This window comes from Pempheris klunzingeri, chromosome 7 (assembly GCF_042242105.1).
Source record: "Pempheris klunzingeri isolate RE-2024b chromosome 7, fPemKlu1.hap1, whole genome shotgun sequence".
Classification (NCBI taxonomy): Eukaryota; Metazoa; Chordata; class Actinopteri; order Acropomatiformes; family Pempheridae; genus Pempheris; species Pempheris klunzingeri.
In genome coordinates, this window is record NC_092018.1 from 5560571 (window position 1) to 5573434 (window position 12864).

Consider the following 12864-nt stretch of genomic DNA (forward strand, 5'->3'; position numbering starts at 1 on the left):
TTTTCCTTCATCAGTTTCTCACTTCCTTCTCAAAACATTATGGTTACCTGTTTTCATCTCTGTTGAGTTATTTTTACAGGTTCGTGAAAGGCAATAACATCATTGTCATTCAGAACATTGCTTTCAGAGACTTTTAGTTTTTCAGCACTCAATCAGATTGATTAAATGAAAGTTCCACATGCCCCAGTTAGAGCACTTAAAGGGAGACATGTGCACTCAATGATAATTAGATCGGCCTTAAAAGAAGATCAGTAATGCTTGGTTTTGCTGCTTTATCATAGGCGCAAACCTATTGTTATATGGACTTTGTCAAGACTATTTCACATTCATGAGAGGGATAAGATGAGGTTGAATGTGGAACTTATTTTCTAGCGATTACGTTCAATTTTCTTTTCCTTTTGTCAAACAGCAGAAATTATTGTATTGCTCTCTAAAGCAGTCATTTAGATAATGGCAACTACTGCTACTATCTGTTACTATCTACTGCTAAAAAATCAGCTCTGTTTAAGGAGGAAACAAATAACACATTTCTTTAAATAGTCGTATTTAACCCGATAATCCGTTTATTGTTAATAGTGGTATTAGTACTGAAAAGAAACGTGGATAATGCGGTTATACATTTAATGCAGTTGTACACACAAGAGTCTAGTGCTTGCATATACAAACTCTGCATCGTAGTTTTTTAAATTTGAATATCCATAATCCAGCACAGTTGTCTGAGAATCCTAAAAGGTTTTAGGAGGTCATTATGAGCTCTTTCATTTGAATATGAACTACAAGTCAACATCTTGCACATAAATACTGATTTCAGTTCTCACCAAACTCCAAAATGGTATTCTTTCTGTTAAGTGCACCTCTTGTCATGGCTTGAGCTTTCTCCAGTGCTGATTCTGCCCATAATTAACATTATCCCACCAATTTTTGGAATTTACTGGCACTCAAATCATGTGGGGAGCCACAAAAAGATCTTAGTTTATCCTGGGCGGGCAACACTGTGGCTCAGTGGTTGTCAGTATGTGCTGTTTGTGTTTTGGTGCTTCTAACCCCAGAAGTAATGCATGTTAGGTATTAATCCCAAAACTGCCCTTGAGTGAGGCATTGGTTTACTACATAGTTAGGATAGGTGAAATACTGAGGACAAATCTCCCCACATGGATTAACTATGTACATCCTAACTCTGGTGGAGAAGAAGGAACTTCCCCGTGGTATTACGTACACAATATTAGATAAACAACATGGTCAATATTCTCTTGAGCACCTGCGGGGGTGCTCCCTTTTTTTTCTACTTTCTTAGACCAAGTATGCATGGGTATCAGGAGGTGGAAGGGCCAAGGAATTGGGATTCAGGACCAGGTGTGGTGGATGTCAGTGTGATATCTGCCAGCATAGCTCTCTCTCCGAACAGAGTAGACTGTCAATGTCCTCACAAGGTCAGCCGAGTCCATAACAGAGGAAAAGTTTTACTCCCCTGAGTGACAGGCTCTCTTTCTTCTCCACTCCATTCTTCTCCCGTCTGGCAGTGGGAGTCCAAAGTGTCTGCTTTTGCTGAGTGGAGTTGTGCGGCTTTCCGTCCCTTGAGATCTTGGCTCCCTGTTTGTTTGTGTGCGTGAGTGAGGGGGAGACAAACAGAAAGACAGGGAGACAATTTGTGTGTGTGTGAGTGAGTGAGGGAGAGTGACGGCGTTTATTCGGGGGCTGTTTGAATCGTTTCAGCAGCAGAGCTCTACTGAATGGGAAGCCACCGCCTGTTGTGTTTGTACACAAAGAAGCTCTTTTGTTTTGAAAGGAACAATTGAGCTTTCACAGAAAGCCAGAGAGCACAGACAACCTCGCCACTGCCTTGAAGGATGCTCGCACACATACACACACACATAAATACCCAGTGTCTGTCACCTTTGTCTAATACAAAGGTGGGATAGGAGACAATGTTTATGCCTCTTTTGTTATGGCTCTTTTCATGCTGTGAAGTGTGAAGCTGAAGGTTGATGGGTTTTTTAGAAGTTCTATCTCAATTCTTTTGCAACTTTGCACACAATAACACAATAATGCATATTATATATGTCCAGGATTAATGTGACCACCGTTGGATGTAACAATCATGCAATGGCAGAACAGATTTGGTAATATTTTGTATTTATTTATAATATAACAAGTGCAGAAACTTTCTACTGCTGTATATTGTGGATTGGCAATAATAAAGTTGCACCCAAAATTATTCAACCTCCACTGCAAATTAGATGTATTGGCAACATTTACAAACTCTCACCTGTGTTCAATGAACGACTCAAGAACAATTGAAATAGCTCAACACAACTAATATTACAGGTGGTTTCTCCAAATTTAACACAATGTGCCACTTTTAATTACTACTGCAGTCTCAAAATTATTCAACCCTCATAAGTTGCATGGTCACATGTTAGAAATATGGGTAAATCGAGAGAATTGTCCAAAAAGTTAAGTGAGGAGATAATTGAATTGCACAAAAAAGAAAAAGGATATAAAAAGATAACAAAGGCACTGAATGTTCATAGAGATACTTTTGGAAGCATAGTTTGTCAATTCAAAGCTGAAGGAACACTGGCTACACTACCTGGATGTGGCAGAGAGAGGAAGCATCAACGGCTGCCACCAGTTTTCTGTGGAGGCAGGTGGCCAAAAACCCTCGAGTGACTACAAAAGACCTGCAGCAAGACTTAGTGACAGCAGGCTTCTATGGTATGGTTCTGTGGAGCAATGAAACAAAACAAAACTTTTTGAGTCTATGGATCAGCGGTATGTCTGGAGGAGGAAGAATGTGACATACACTGAAAAGAATACACTGAAAAGAATACCCTGCCTACAGTGAAGCATGGCGGTGGCTCAGTGATGCTCTGGAGCTACTTTGCTTCTTCTGGCACTGGAAACCTGCAGCATTTGGAGCTCAAGATGGATTCATTCAAGTATCAGGAAATCCGGGGAGAAAACGTCATGCCGTCTGTGAGGAAGCTGAAGCTTGGGCGTCTTTGGACCTTCAAACAGAACAATGATCCCAAACATACCTCAAAGTCTACCAAGGCTTGGCTTCAGAAAAAAGTCGTGGAAGATACTAGGCTGACCGTCACAGTCACCTGACTTGAATCCCATAGAAAATCTCTGGTGGGTTTTGAAGAATGCAGTTTCAGCATGTAAAACCAAGAATATTCGAGAGCTGAAGGCTGTTGCCCATGAGGAATGGGCTAAAATTCCTCAGGAATGCTGTCAGGCTGTCACGCTGGTGTCTGGCTATGCATCATGTTTGCAGCAGGTCATAACAGCAACAGGGAGCTCTACTAAGTACTAAAGATGCTTGTCAAGAAGGAGTTGAATAATTTTGAGACTGCAGTAGTCATGAAAAGTGTAATATTACAGTAATATTAGTTGTGTGGAGCTATTTCAATTGTCCTTGTTTGAGTTGTTCATTGAACACAGTAACATTTTGCCAATACACCTAACAATATATAACACATAATGATAATTTTAGGTGCAACTGTAAGTCTACCTGGAGCGTGATAATGCTTTTGATCAACGACAGTGACTCAACAATGGCTTTGCCAGGTGTTGAAATTTCTGGCACTCAGAACTTAATTTCCAGCCTGTGTTTCGTTTTTTGACAAAAACTTTCCGACTTCCCCAAACCTACACACATTTTCAGCATTTTCAACAGTGGAGGATATGGCCATAGAAAGGCACGACTAATATTGATAAAAAGTGGCGGTGGCTGGCGATCCACAGCAGTGATTCATAAAGCCAGAGAACCACAGCCAGGAGAACCATGACCACGATCCTCAGGAACCTGAGAGATGAGAATAGCACAGAAAGTCTCCGGGGAAGATACCAAGTTAGTAATAGACATTAAAGAGACATGAAGCATAAGGATGGAGAGGAAGATGAGGAGAGAGGAGCCCAGTGCATCATGGGGAGTCCCCCAGCAGTCTAAGCCTATAGCAGCATAACTGGGGGCTGGTCCAAGGCCCAAGCCAGCTCTAAACTATAAGCTTTATCAAAAAGGAAGGCTTTTAGTCTACTCTTAATTGTAGAGAAGGTGTCTGCCCCCCAAACCCAGACTGGAAGGAGATTCCACAGGAGAGAGCCTGATTGTTGAAAGCTCTGCCTCCTGCGCTACTTTTGAGGACTTTAGGAACCATCAGTAGGTATTAGGTACATATGTTTTATGTGGTAGTTAAAAGACAAATCCTGATCAAAGATAACTCCCAGATTCCTCACAGTGGAGCTGGAGGCCAGAGTAATACCATCCAGTGTAGCTATATTGTTAGAAAATGTGTCTCTAAGGTGTTTAGGGACGAGTAGAATAACTTCAGTTTTGTTTGAGTTTAGCAGCAGAAAATTGTTGGTCATCCAGGACTTTATGTCCTTAAGGCAGACTTGGATTTTAGTCAACTGATTGGATTCATCTGGTTTTATTGATAAGTATAATTGGGTATCATCTGCATAACAGTGGAAATTAATGGAAATTAATGGAAAAGGAGGAGTGTTTCCTGGTAATATTACCCTGAGAAAGCATGTATAAGGTAAATAATATCGGTCCAAGCACCAAACCTTGTGGAACTCCATGTCTAACTTTAGTGTGGACGGAGGACTCATTGTTAACTTGTACAAACTGAAATCGATCTGTTAAATAGGACTTAAACCAGCTTAATGCGGTTCCTTTTATGCCAACGAAGTGTCTCTGTAATAGGATATGATAGTCAATGGTGTCCAATGCAGCACTCAAATCTAACAAGACAAGTACAGAGAGAAGTCCTCTGTCTGATGCCATAAGGAGGTCGTTTGTAACCTTCACCAGTGCTGTTTCTGTGCTATGGTGCGCTCTAAAACCTGACTAAAAATCCTTAAATAGACTATTGGAGTTTAGAAAATTACACAGCTGATTGGCTACTACTTTCTCGAGGATCTTGGAGAGAAAGGGAAGGTTGGATATAGGTCTATAGTTGGCTAATACACCTGAATCTAATGCAGGTCATTAAAAGTATTGCTCGCAGAGTGGCTCCTTTAAATCTTAAGCTCAAAGCTAGATGGTTTTGGAAAACATAAAGAAGTATTTTGCATACATCCTTTCTGCTTGTCCTGTCTAAGGTCTGAGAAAGCCTCCAGTCACCCATGAGAGGCAGGGTGCACCAGACAAGTACATTCATGGATAACTATAGTTTTTCAGTTCACCTAAACTTCACATTTTTGGACTGTGGCAGGAATACACACATGGAGAGAACATACAAGCTCCATACACAAAGGGTTTGAACCCATGCATGAGCTGTCTGCTGTGAGGCAGTGGTGCTTAAAACTTGCGGCAATATCAATTTACTTTTCAAAGTAAATTTATGTTAGCTATAGAGTGGAGGTTTTGTAACTCATGATGGAAATAATCGTCTGTATTTGTTTAAAAAGAGTTAATTTGGGAATCTTTACTTTTTCTTCAAACTCACAAGGGACCAAAAACAGATCTCAAATTCAAAGTGTATCCCTGTTTACCATAAGAACACTCAGCTCTCAGCACAGCAGACATGTTCAAAGTTGACACTTATAAAGATGTTTTTAAACCTGTGAAATGTATTTGCACATAATGCAAAAACAAGACAAAGAGAAGGTGACAGCAAAAAGAAGCTGTTATTATGCAGCAGATGTCAGAAGTCAGAGGATAATGAGCTGGACCTTCAATGAAATGAAAACAATAACAACTGACTGTTGGTTATAATTGGTGCAACTAGGACACATCACATTAGCAACTCAAGTCACTCCAGTAAGAAAAAATTTGAGCAAACACAAAACAAAGCAGGTAAACAAATAAAAACAAAGCATGGAGCAACCAAGTACGTAATTATGAAATAAGTCGCAAAAAAATAGTTGGCAGAATTTGTCAGGCAGCCAGTGTGAGTTCATGTTGTTCACTGTTGATCTCCGTCTGCAGGAGAATATATGAGTCACCATGCAAAGTGCCACCTGTGTGATGCTACCTGTCTGCAGTGCACGGGTCCGGAGAGAGAGGACTGCACCAGCTGCCCTATAACACGGTGAGAACCACTCACACATAAACATCTATGTTCCAAAGATACAAATGGACACTGCACAGGAGGTACACTGATTATATTCCAACCTAACCATCACATAAACTGTCAAAAAGTGAAGAACTAAAAGCTGACATTGGTCTATACATGGTGGCCCCTGAATCCACATGACCAAAAACTCTCAAGTGGTTCAGTATCATTAGAAGAACTCTTGTTACTGTAATTGAGTAACTTTTTTGTCTATTCTAAAAACATCTAATATTCTAAAAGTATCAGTATAGTTTTTTGGTCGGTTTTTATTGTGTCCAATCACGTCCCCACCTGCAGGTTTTTTGATGATGGACGATGTGACATCCGTTGTCAAAAGGGGCGTTATGCCATGGGGAGGCAGTGCCACCTCTGTCACCACACCTGCCATGAGTGTACTGACGAGGGACCTGACAGCTGCACCAGCTGTGACATAGGTATGCTAACCAGTGGATCTGACCACACTAATGATTGTGTTTTACCTTGTTTGCTAATGAGATGCATATTCAACTAAAAAATCTTGACATTTGTATATTTCTAATAGTATAGCCTAAATCAAATTTGCATTATTCTAAATGGCAGAAAACAGCTACACCAGTTAATGGAGATCAAACCATAAATACAGTCTTATATATTTGAACAGTTCCCTTGTTTTATTTCCCATCATATAAAACCTGCACAGTCTCAGCCTTTGAAATGACACAGGTAGCTGTTTTGCAGAGATGCACTGGTGTTCACTTAAAAACCCATCTATCTAGCTGTGACTGGAATGTAAGTGAAATCGTGCTTTTTTGTAACATCACATGGATCAAGCCAAGGCTCATTTGTGCCAGACTCCACCAATCAATCCTCTAAAAGTAAATGAATCTAATTAAAGCAGTAATTCAGCCAAGGCCTGCTGATAGATGTGTTAAATGGGGGAATCAGTCATTTGTTCGTTGTATCCTCATGCAGAGGTCAATGCACATCTCTCAGATTTTAGCTCAGTTAAAGGTAAAGCTGTGTTTGAATTTGATTGCTGCTTTCACTTCCTTTAAAAATCTTACATTCTAGTAAGTTTTGCTATCGCAGGATCCTGTGTAGCCAATTCGAAGTTCATAAAAAACTTTTTTTCATCAGTGTGAAAACAATCATTAATGATAAAACCCGAATGTCATTAGAGGCTCACAGCTGAAGAAATATCAACTTGAAGGTGATAGTAATAACTGTGTTTATCACAGTGTCACAGACAGTATTATGGCTGTCAGAATGAATGTATTTACACTGGGGAGATTCTGTTACGCACACACCCGCCTATACACACACACTTTGAGATACCAGACAGCCAAGGAGAAGATTAACACCAGATTTCCCCTTCACTCACTCACTCTCTCACCTCGCATACACACACACACACACACACACACACACACACACACACACGCACACACTCAATTAGCCGTAAAGTTTGTCAGACTCTGTTTGCAATGTGGTTCCATTTAATTGCAGGTCTGTCTAAGGCTCAATGAGACATAACAATAATAATATGAAGAGACCCTCCATCTGTCTCTCCCCATGTCATTTCTCTCTCAAAACATCCTCTCTTATCTTAGCCAGTTACCCCCCCACCCACACACACACACGCACACACGTGCATACTGGTACGTACTGAACAGACAATTCATGATACTAACCTTTGATAGTAATGTGGAGTTTTACACCCCTGCTGTCTCTAGAGGGTTAAAAAATGAAAGAGCTACAGAAGGGAGTGTAATGGGGAACAAGGAAAGAGATGAAGGGAAAAAAGATGGCTAATCAAAAATATGTCCAAGTGTCCATTTCAAAACACTGACACACGCAAACCCAGACATGCATGAAATTATGGTCACACACACAAGTACTGAAGTTTTTAAATATTTTCCATGAAAGCAAAGACTGAGTTTAGACATGCTGTAAATATGTTACAATCCAATGTGAATATATAATGAATTACAGACAAATCAACCTGTGTCTATGTACATGTGTTTGACTTCCTCTATGAATATGTCTGCAAACCTGTTTTGTGCATCAACACTCACTTGGCACAGTTCTTGTCCCTCAGAACAGGTCCTGAACAGATGGCCTTTTCTTTTCTTGCTTCATCTAGATAGGTTTAAGGTGGAAAGGTACCTCTTTCAGGGTCAGTGTCGGGATGTCTGTCCAGGGGAGTTCTTCAGCTCTGCAAGGAGGCGGTGTGAACCCTGTCCTGCAGACTGCATCATCTGTACAGCAGCAGATCACTGCCTCCACTGCAGCCCAGGACACAAGCTCAGAAATGGCCAGTGCATCCAGTTGGAGTGCAGTGCGGGTGAGAAAAGCTGGTAGAGCCTCATAAGAGTTTAAAACAATCAGAAAGAATAAAAAATGTCATCTACATGAAAATAAGTGAAGAATTAGGGAAGGATCTTATAATATATGCTATTGTTGCTCAACACCAGTGTCACAGAATTGGGCTGAATTTGGCAAACGTTGCCTCAGGGAGCACACATGTAGCACAGTGACCTCATTTTAGAGCAAGCATTAAAATTCAAATTGCAAATATGGTGACACAATATGGTGACACACAGGGCTCAGAGCCAACAGAATTATACACAGATTGACCATCAATAGGAGTTATTTGGACCAGCTTCTTTGAACCAGTACATAACGGTAAGAGTTGCTTAGTAGCAACTGATTTGGTAAGAGAAAATTAACATTCTTTTTTTTTCTTTTAAAAATCTTTTTATTGAGATTTTCCTCAGGGTTGAACAGACATATTCCACATCATTACAAAATATACCCCAATGTAGTATTATATAAAAACACAAACTATGAAAATAATGACAGTAAGAAAGTAGGATGTCCCTATTCCTCTTTCCCAGTCCCCTTGATGATCTAGAATAGGTATATGGCACAATGCCTAGAAATAAAGAAGTTAAACCAAAAATAGAGCCTTTTCCACAAAGTCGAATGTTATTTTCTGTGTTAAGGCAGTTATGTCATGCTATGTTGTTTGGGTGTTATTAAAGTATGTCGAAAGGGTCTCCTCCTCAGAGACGCTGACTGAGAAGGGTATCATCTCCAATTTAAGGCAGGGCATTATGTCTCAAGGCCACTAAGTGTGGGCAGGGCACCATTCTTCCATTTTAGCAAGACTGTGTGTCTAGCCAAGAATGAGGCAAAGGCAACCATGCAGCGGTCTGCAAATGTCAGAAGAGGATCGTCTCCATCAGTAATGTCTAACAAGGCTACCAGGGGGTCACAGAGGGAGGATTTGTGTATTGATGTGAAGATATAATGGGTTGTCTATTGATTTAGTCAGAGAGTGGCTAAGAGGTGAACCAAGGACTACAGGGCACGAAATATACTGCCATGATTTTAGCCCTACTGATGCCCATTCTGGGGGCTGAAGGTAGAAGTGGTTCCAAAAGGCAAGACAATGTTAGCAGCCCAGTAATAGTGGAGTCCCATTCCCCATCTCTTTTAAGTCTCTGGAGTAAGATCTTTCTTATGGCTTCTTATTTTGCCATATGTATGAGGATATAATCTAATGAAACAAAGATTGATTTTGGAATGAATACTCTTACGCGCTGAAATAAATATGTAAATTTGAGGAGTATTAACATTTTAGTGGAATTTATTCGACTGACAAGGTTCAGTGTAAGAGGGGACCACTGCAGTAGCAAAAAGTAACCTGATTTATTAGAGTCAGAGTTTCCAAAGTGGTTAAGCAGAGAGAGTGCTGCTGGTACAGAGGTTGGTGGATCTGTTGTACAACAAAAAGTTTTCTGCATATAAAGACACTGTGGAGACAAAGGCGCTCCACAACCCCTCTAAATAGAAGCAAAATCTGCTCTGTTAGGAAAAGCAACTGCAACCATGAAATTCTGATTTTGATAAATTTAGTAAAAATATAAATATTAATATCAGCATTGATGTGTTTCATCACACCACAGTCATATAATTTATAATGCTGTGTTAAACAGATAGAATGTTTTAAAAAAGAAACAGATGAAAATGGCCCACAGGAAAAATACAGTTTGACTTGACTTGTCTTAACTCATTTCACTTATGTGGGCCTGCCTGATATCGATGTGCTCTTGCTTCTACTTTCTGTTCAAAATCTGTTCAACTAAAAAACATTTGCAGACTTTATCTTTATCTTCAGAGAGATTGTGAAAGATGAACACATTGCACTTTATCTCATCATATGAGATCAAACATGAATGCCAGCCAAAGGAAGATTGCTGAAATGCTTTAAGTGAGATGTTTTTTAAAATAAGGAGGAGAGGTTGAGGTTCGCAGTTATAACTTTACTACACTTAATGTGAGACAGAGGTGAAAAAGAGATTTTGCATGTGAGGATATAAAGTATATGTATGAGTGGGAGGATGAGACTAAATTCTTATCATATGAGGCAGGCAGGCCTCAACAGGCCAACATGAAACTTCATCTGGTGTGGACAGTGGTGGGATTTGTCAGTTGTGGTCTCTTCTCTTCTCTTCTCTTCTCTTCTCTTCTCTTCTCTTCTCTTCTCTACTCTTCACAGGCATAGCAATGACACTGCATTGATTTAAGTGGCATTAAAAACAAGTGAAACATATAAACATTACAAAATGAAGCTATAATTTTTGTAAAAAGATGGCAAAGTGTGTAATTCTGAAAATAAGACAAGCGTGGTTAAAATGACACTTTATCATTGACTGATGACAAAATAACATGACGTAGTAATTTGATTGTCATGTTTGTAAGACTTACTTCAATCCACACCTGTGACTCATTTGTTTGTAAAAAATATGCAGGCTTGAAACCAGCTTTGAATATAACATTAGTTCAAATACTTTTCACAAAATGGACATATAACATTTTGAAGTCTTCTATATGTCATGTCATCACCATTTTCTTATGTCAAATGTATTTTAATGCACCGTTTTATTGGTTGGTTTGATTAGCTGAGGTTGCAGATGCAGAGAGAGAGGACTGTCTTCCCTGTGACGAGGGCTGCAAGCAGTGTAAACGCAGTAAGTAGACTCACTTTCTCTCTTCCTACCTCTTTCACCGTCTTTGTTGGGTGCAGAAATAAAACATATGCACTATAGCAGCAACTATATGCTGTAGTTACATGGCACACCACAATATCTTGGAGGCACAGTGACTGTAGATGAAAAAAACATGTACTGCTCAACTTTTACTATTTTCACTGCTGAAGACTTTCATCAATTCAGTTCAGTCCAAACATGACACCCAATAAAGGAGGATTTACTGTACAAAATGTATTTGACATAGTCATTGTGAGGTGGGGTGCCTGCATTTACTACTGATGCTGTCATTGATTGTTGCTGCACCTTACTCTTTGCTATAGGTTATCTATTACTGCAAATATATCATCATAAATTAGCTTACATAACCCCCAACTAAGTTATTAAAAAAGAAGATGTTCTACAATTACTGAACAATTTGTTTATTCCAGGAAGCCTCATTCATTAAGGAAGTCATTTGGACAAACAAACCCATCTCTTAGAACATAATTGCAGGTTCTATCAGACACCTTACCCCGTTATCCCAAGACGCCACAGAAGTATTTGGACTCATGCAGGCGCAGACAATCTGATATTTTTCACTTTTTGCAAGACTGATTATCTTCAACATCAGTCTACAAGGAAAACAACCTGAAATCTAATTTATGCCAAAGGCAGACATTATCTCTCCTACAAAGGGTTTTAAAAATTGATTTTTGACTCTGAGGTGAATGGTGCGTAACTATTTGTCTTTCCACTGCTGTTTCCCTCCATACTGTTAATAAATATCAAACATCAGCACAGTTGTGTACAGCAAAACAGGATGCCTCTTTCCGTGAATGTTGTTTTGAAAAAGATTTGCAGAAAAAGATCAGCACAGTTACATATGAAAACATGTGAATCCTCCCTAAATCTCATTCCATGTGCTCTTAGACCTCACCTTGGCAGTGCAAGCCACAGAAAGACAAGAGCCCTTCCGTGTGGTTTCTGACATAGCATAGAAAGTTGTTATTGTGCTGAACTAGTCTGAGGTGGAGACGGGCTGTTATTATGTCATTATGCATTCTGGCTGGAATATCTTTCTTCACTCTCATCCCCACCACAGCCGCCCTGCCACCCACCCGCTCTCAGTAATCACAATTTTGCAGGCTAAATGAGTCAGTCAGATGATTAAATATTTGAGATGATTGGCCCAGTGATGCAATGCTACGGGCTAAAGTGAAGATGAAGACGTGTAGTGTCTGAGACTGGCATCTAATATGTGGACATGCATGCGTACACTATGTTTTATCCTGTATTTCTAAGATAATGTTCTAGACATTTACAGGGATGTGAGGACATTTTTTGGGATCTAATGCAGTTTTGGATGCCCTCCATCTTTTTGTGGAGCTACTTTGGGGTTAGGATTTGGGTGTAGGTCATAAATCAAAAGTAGGATTAGATATAGGTTAGATTAAGACGTGCAGTATTATGGATGAAAAAGTTCACCCCCTGAAACCACTGCACATGTTCTGACACCAAATGTTTGCACTTGAGGTCTGGGTTTTAGTTTCATTTTGAGTGAACTTTACATTTAAGATTAGGTTTACGAATCAGAAAATGAGACGTGTTTGTGTGTTAGTTCGTAATGTGCCATTGTGTGAGATCTATCAATGAGCTTGCAAGCCTGAATGTGTGTTAAGGTCCAAGAGCCACTTCTCATTCCTATCTTTTTATTACTTCAGTATTTCCTTTTAACTCATCACCAGTTATTTACTCATTGACCCTCTCTGCATACTATACTC

General features: G+C 39.7%; 1 protein-coding gene across 1 annotated transcript in view; it reads left to right on the forward strand.

Moving 5' to 3' along the window:
* pcsk5b (proprotein convertase subtilisin/kexin type 5b) overlaps positions 1 to 12864 on the forward strand; it is a 72791-nt gene that overhangs the window by 52094 nt on the left and 7833 nt on the right. The window contains exons 21-24 of the mRNA XM_070834575.1: positions 5942 to 6044; positions 6366 to 6502; positions 8191 to 8391; positions 11015 to 11083. Of these exons, the coding sequence (XP_070690676.1) occupies positions 5942 to 6044; positions 6366 to 6502; positions 8191 to 8391; positions 11015 to 11083 (510 nt within the window). The remainder of the gene's footprint in view (positions 1 to 5941; positions 6045 to 6365; positions 6503 to 8190; positions 8392 to 11014; positions 11084 to 12864) is intronic.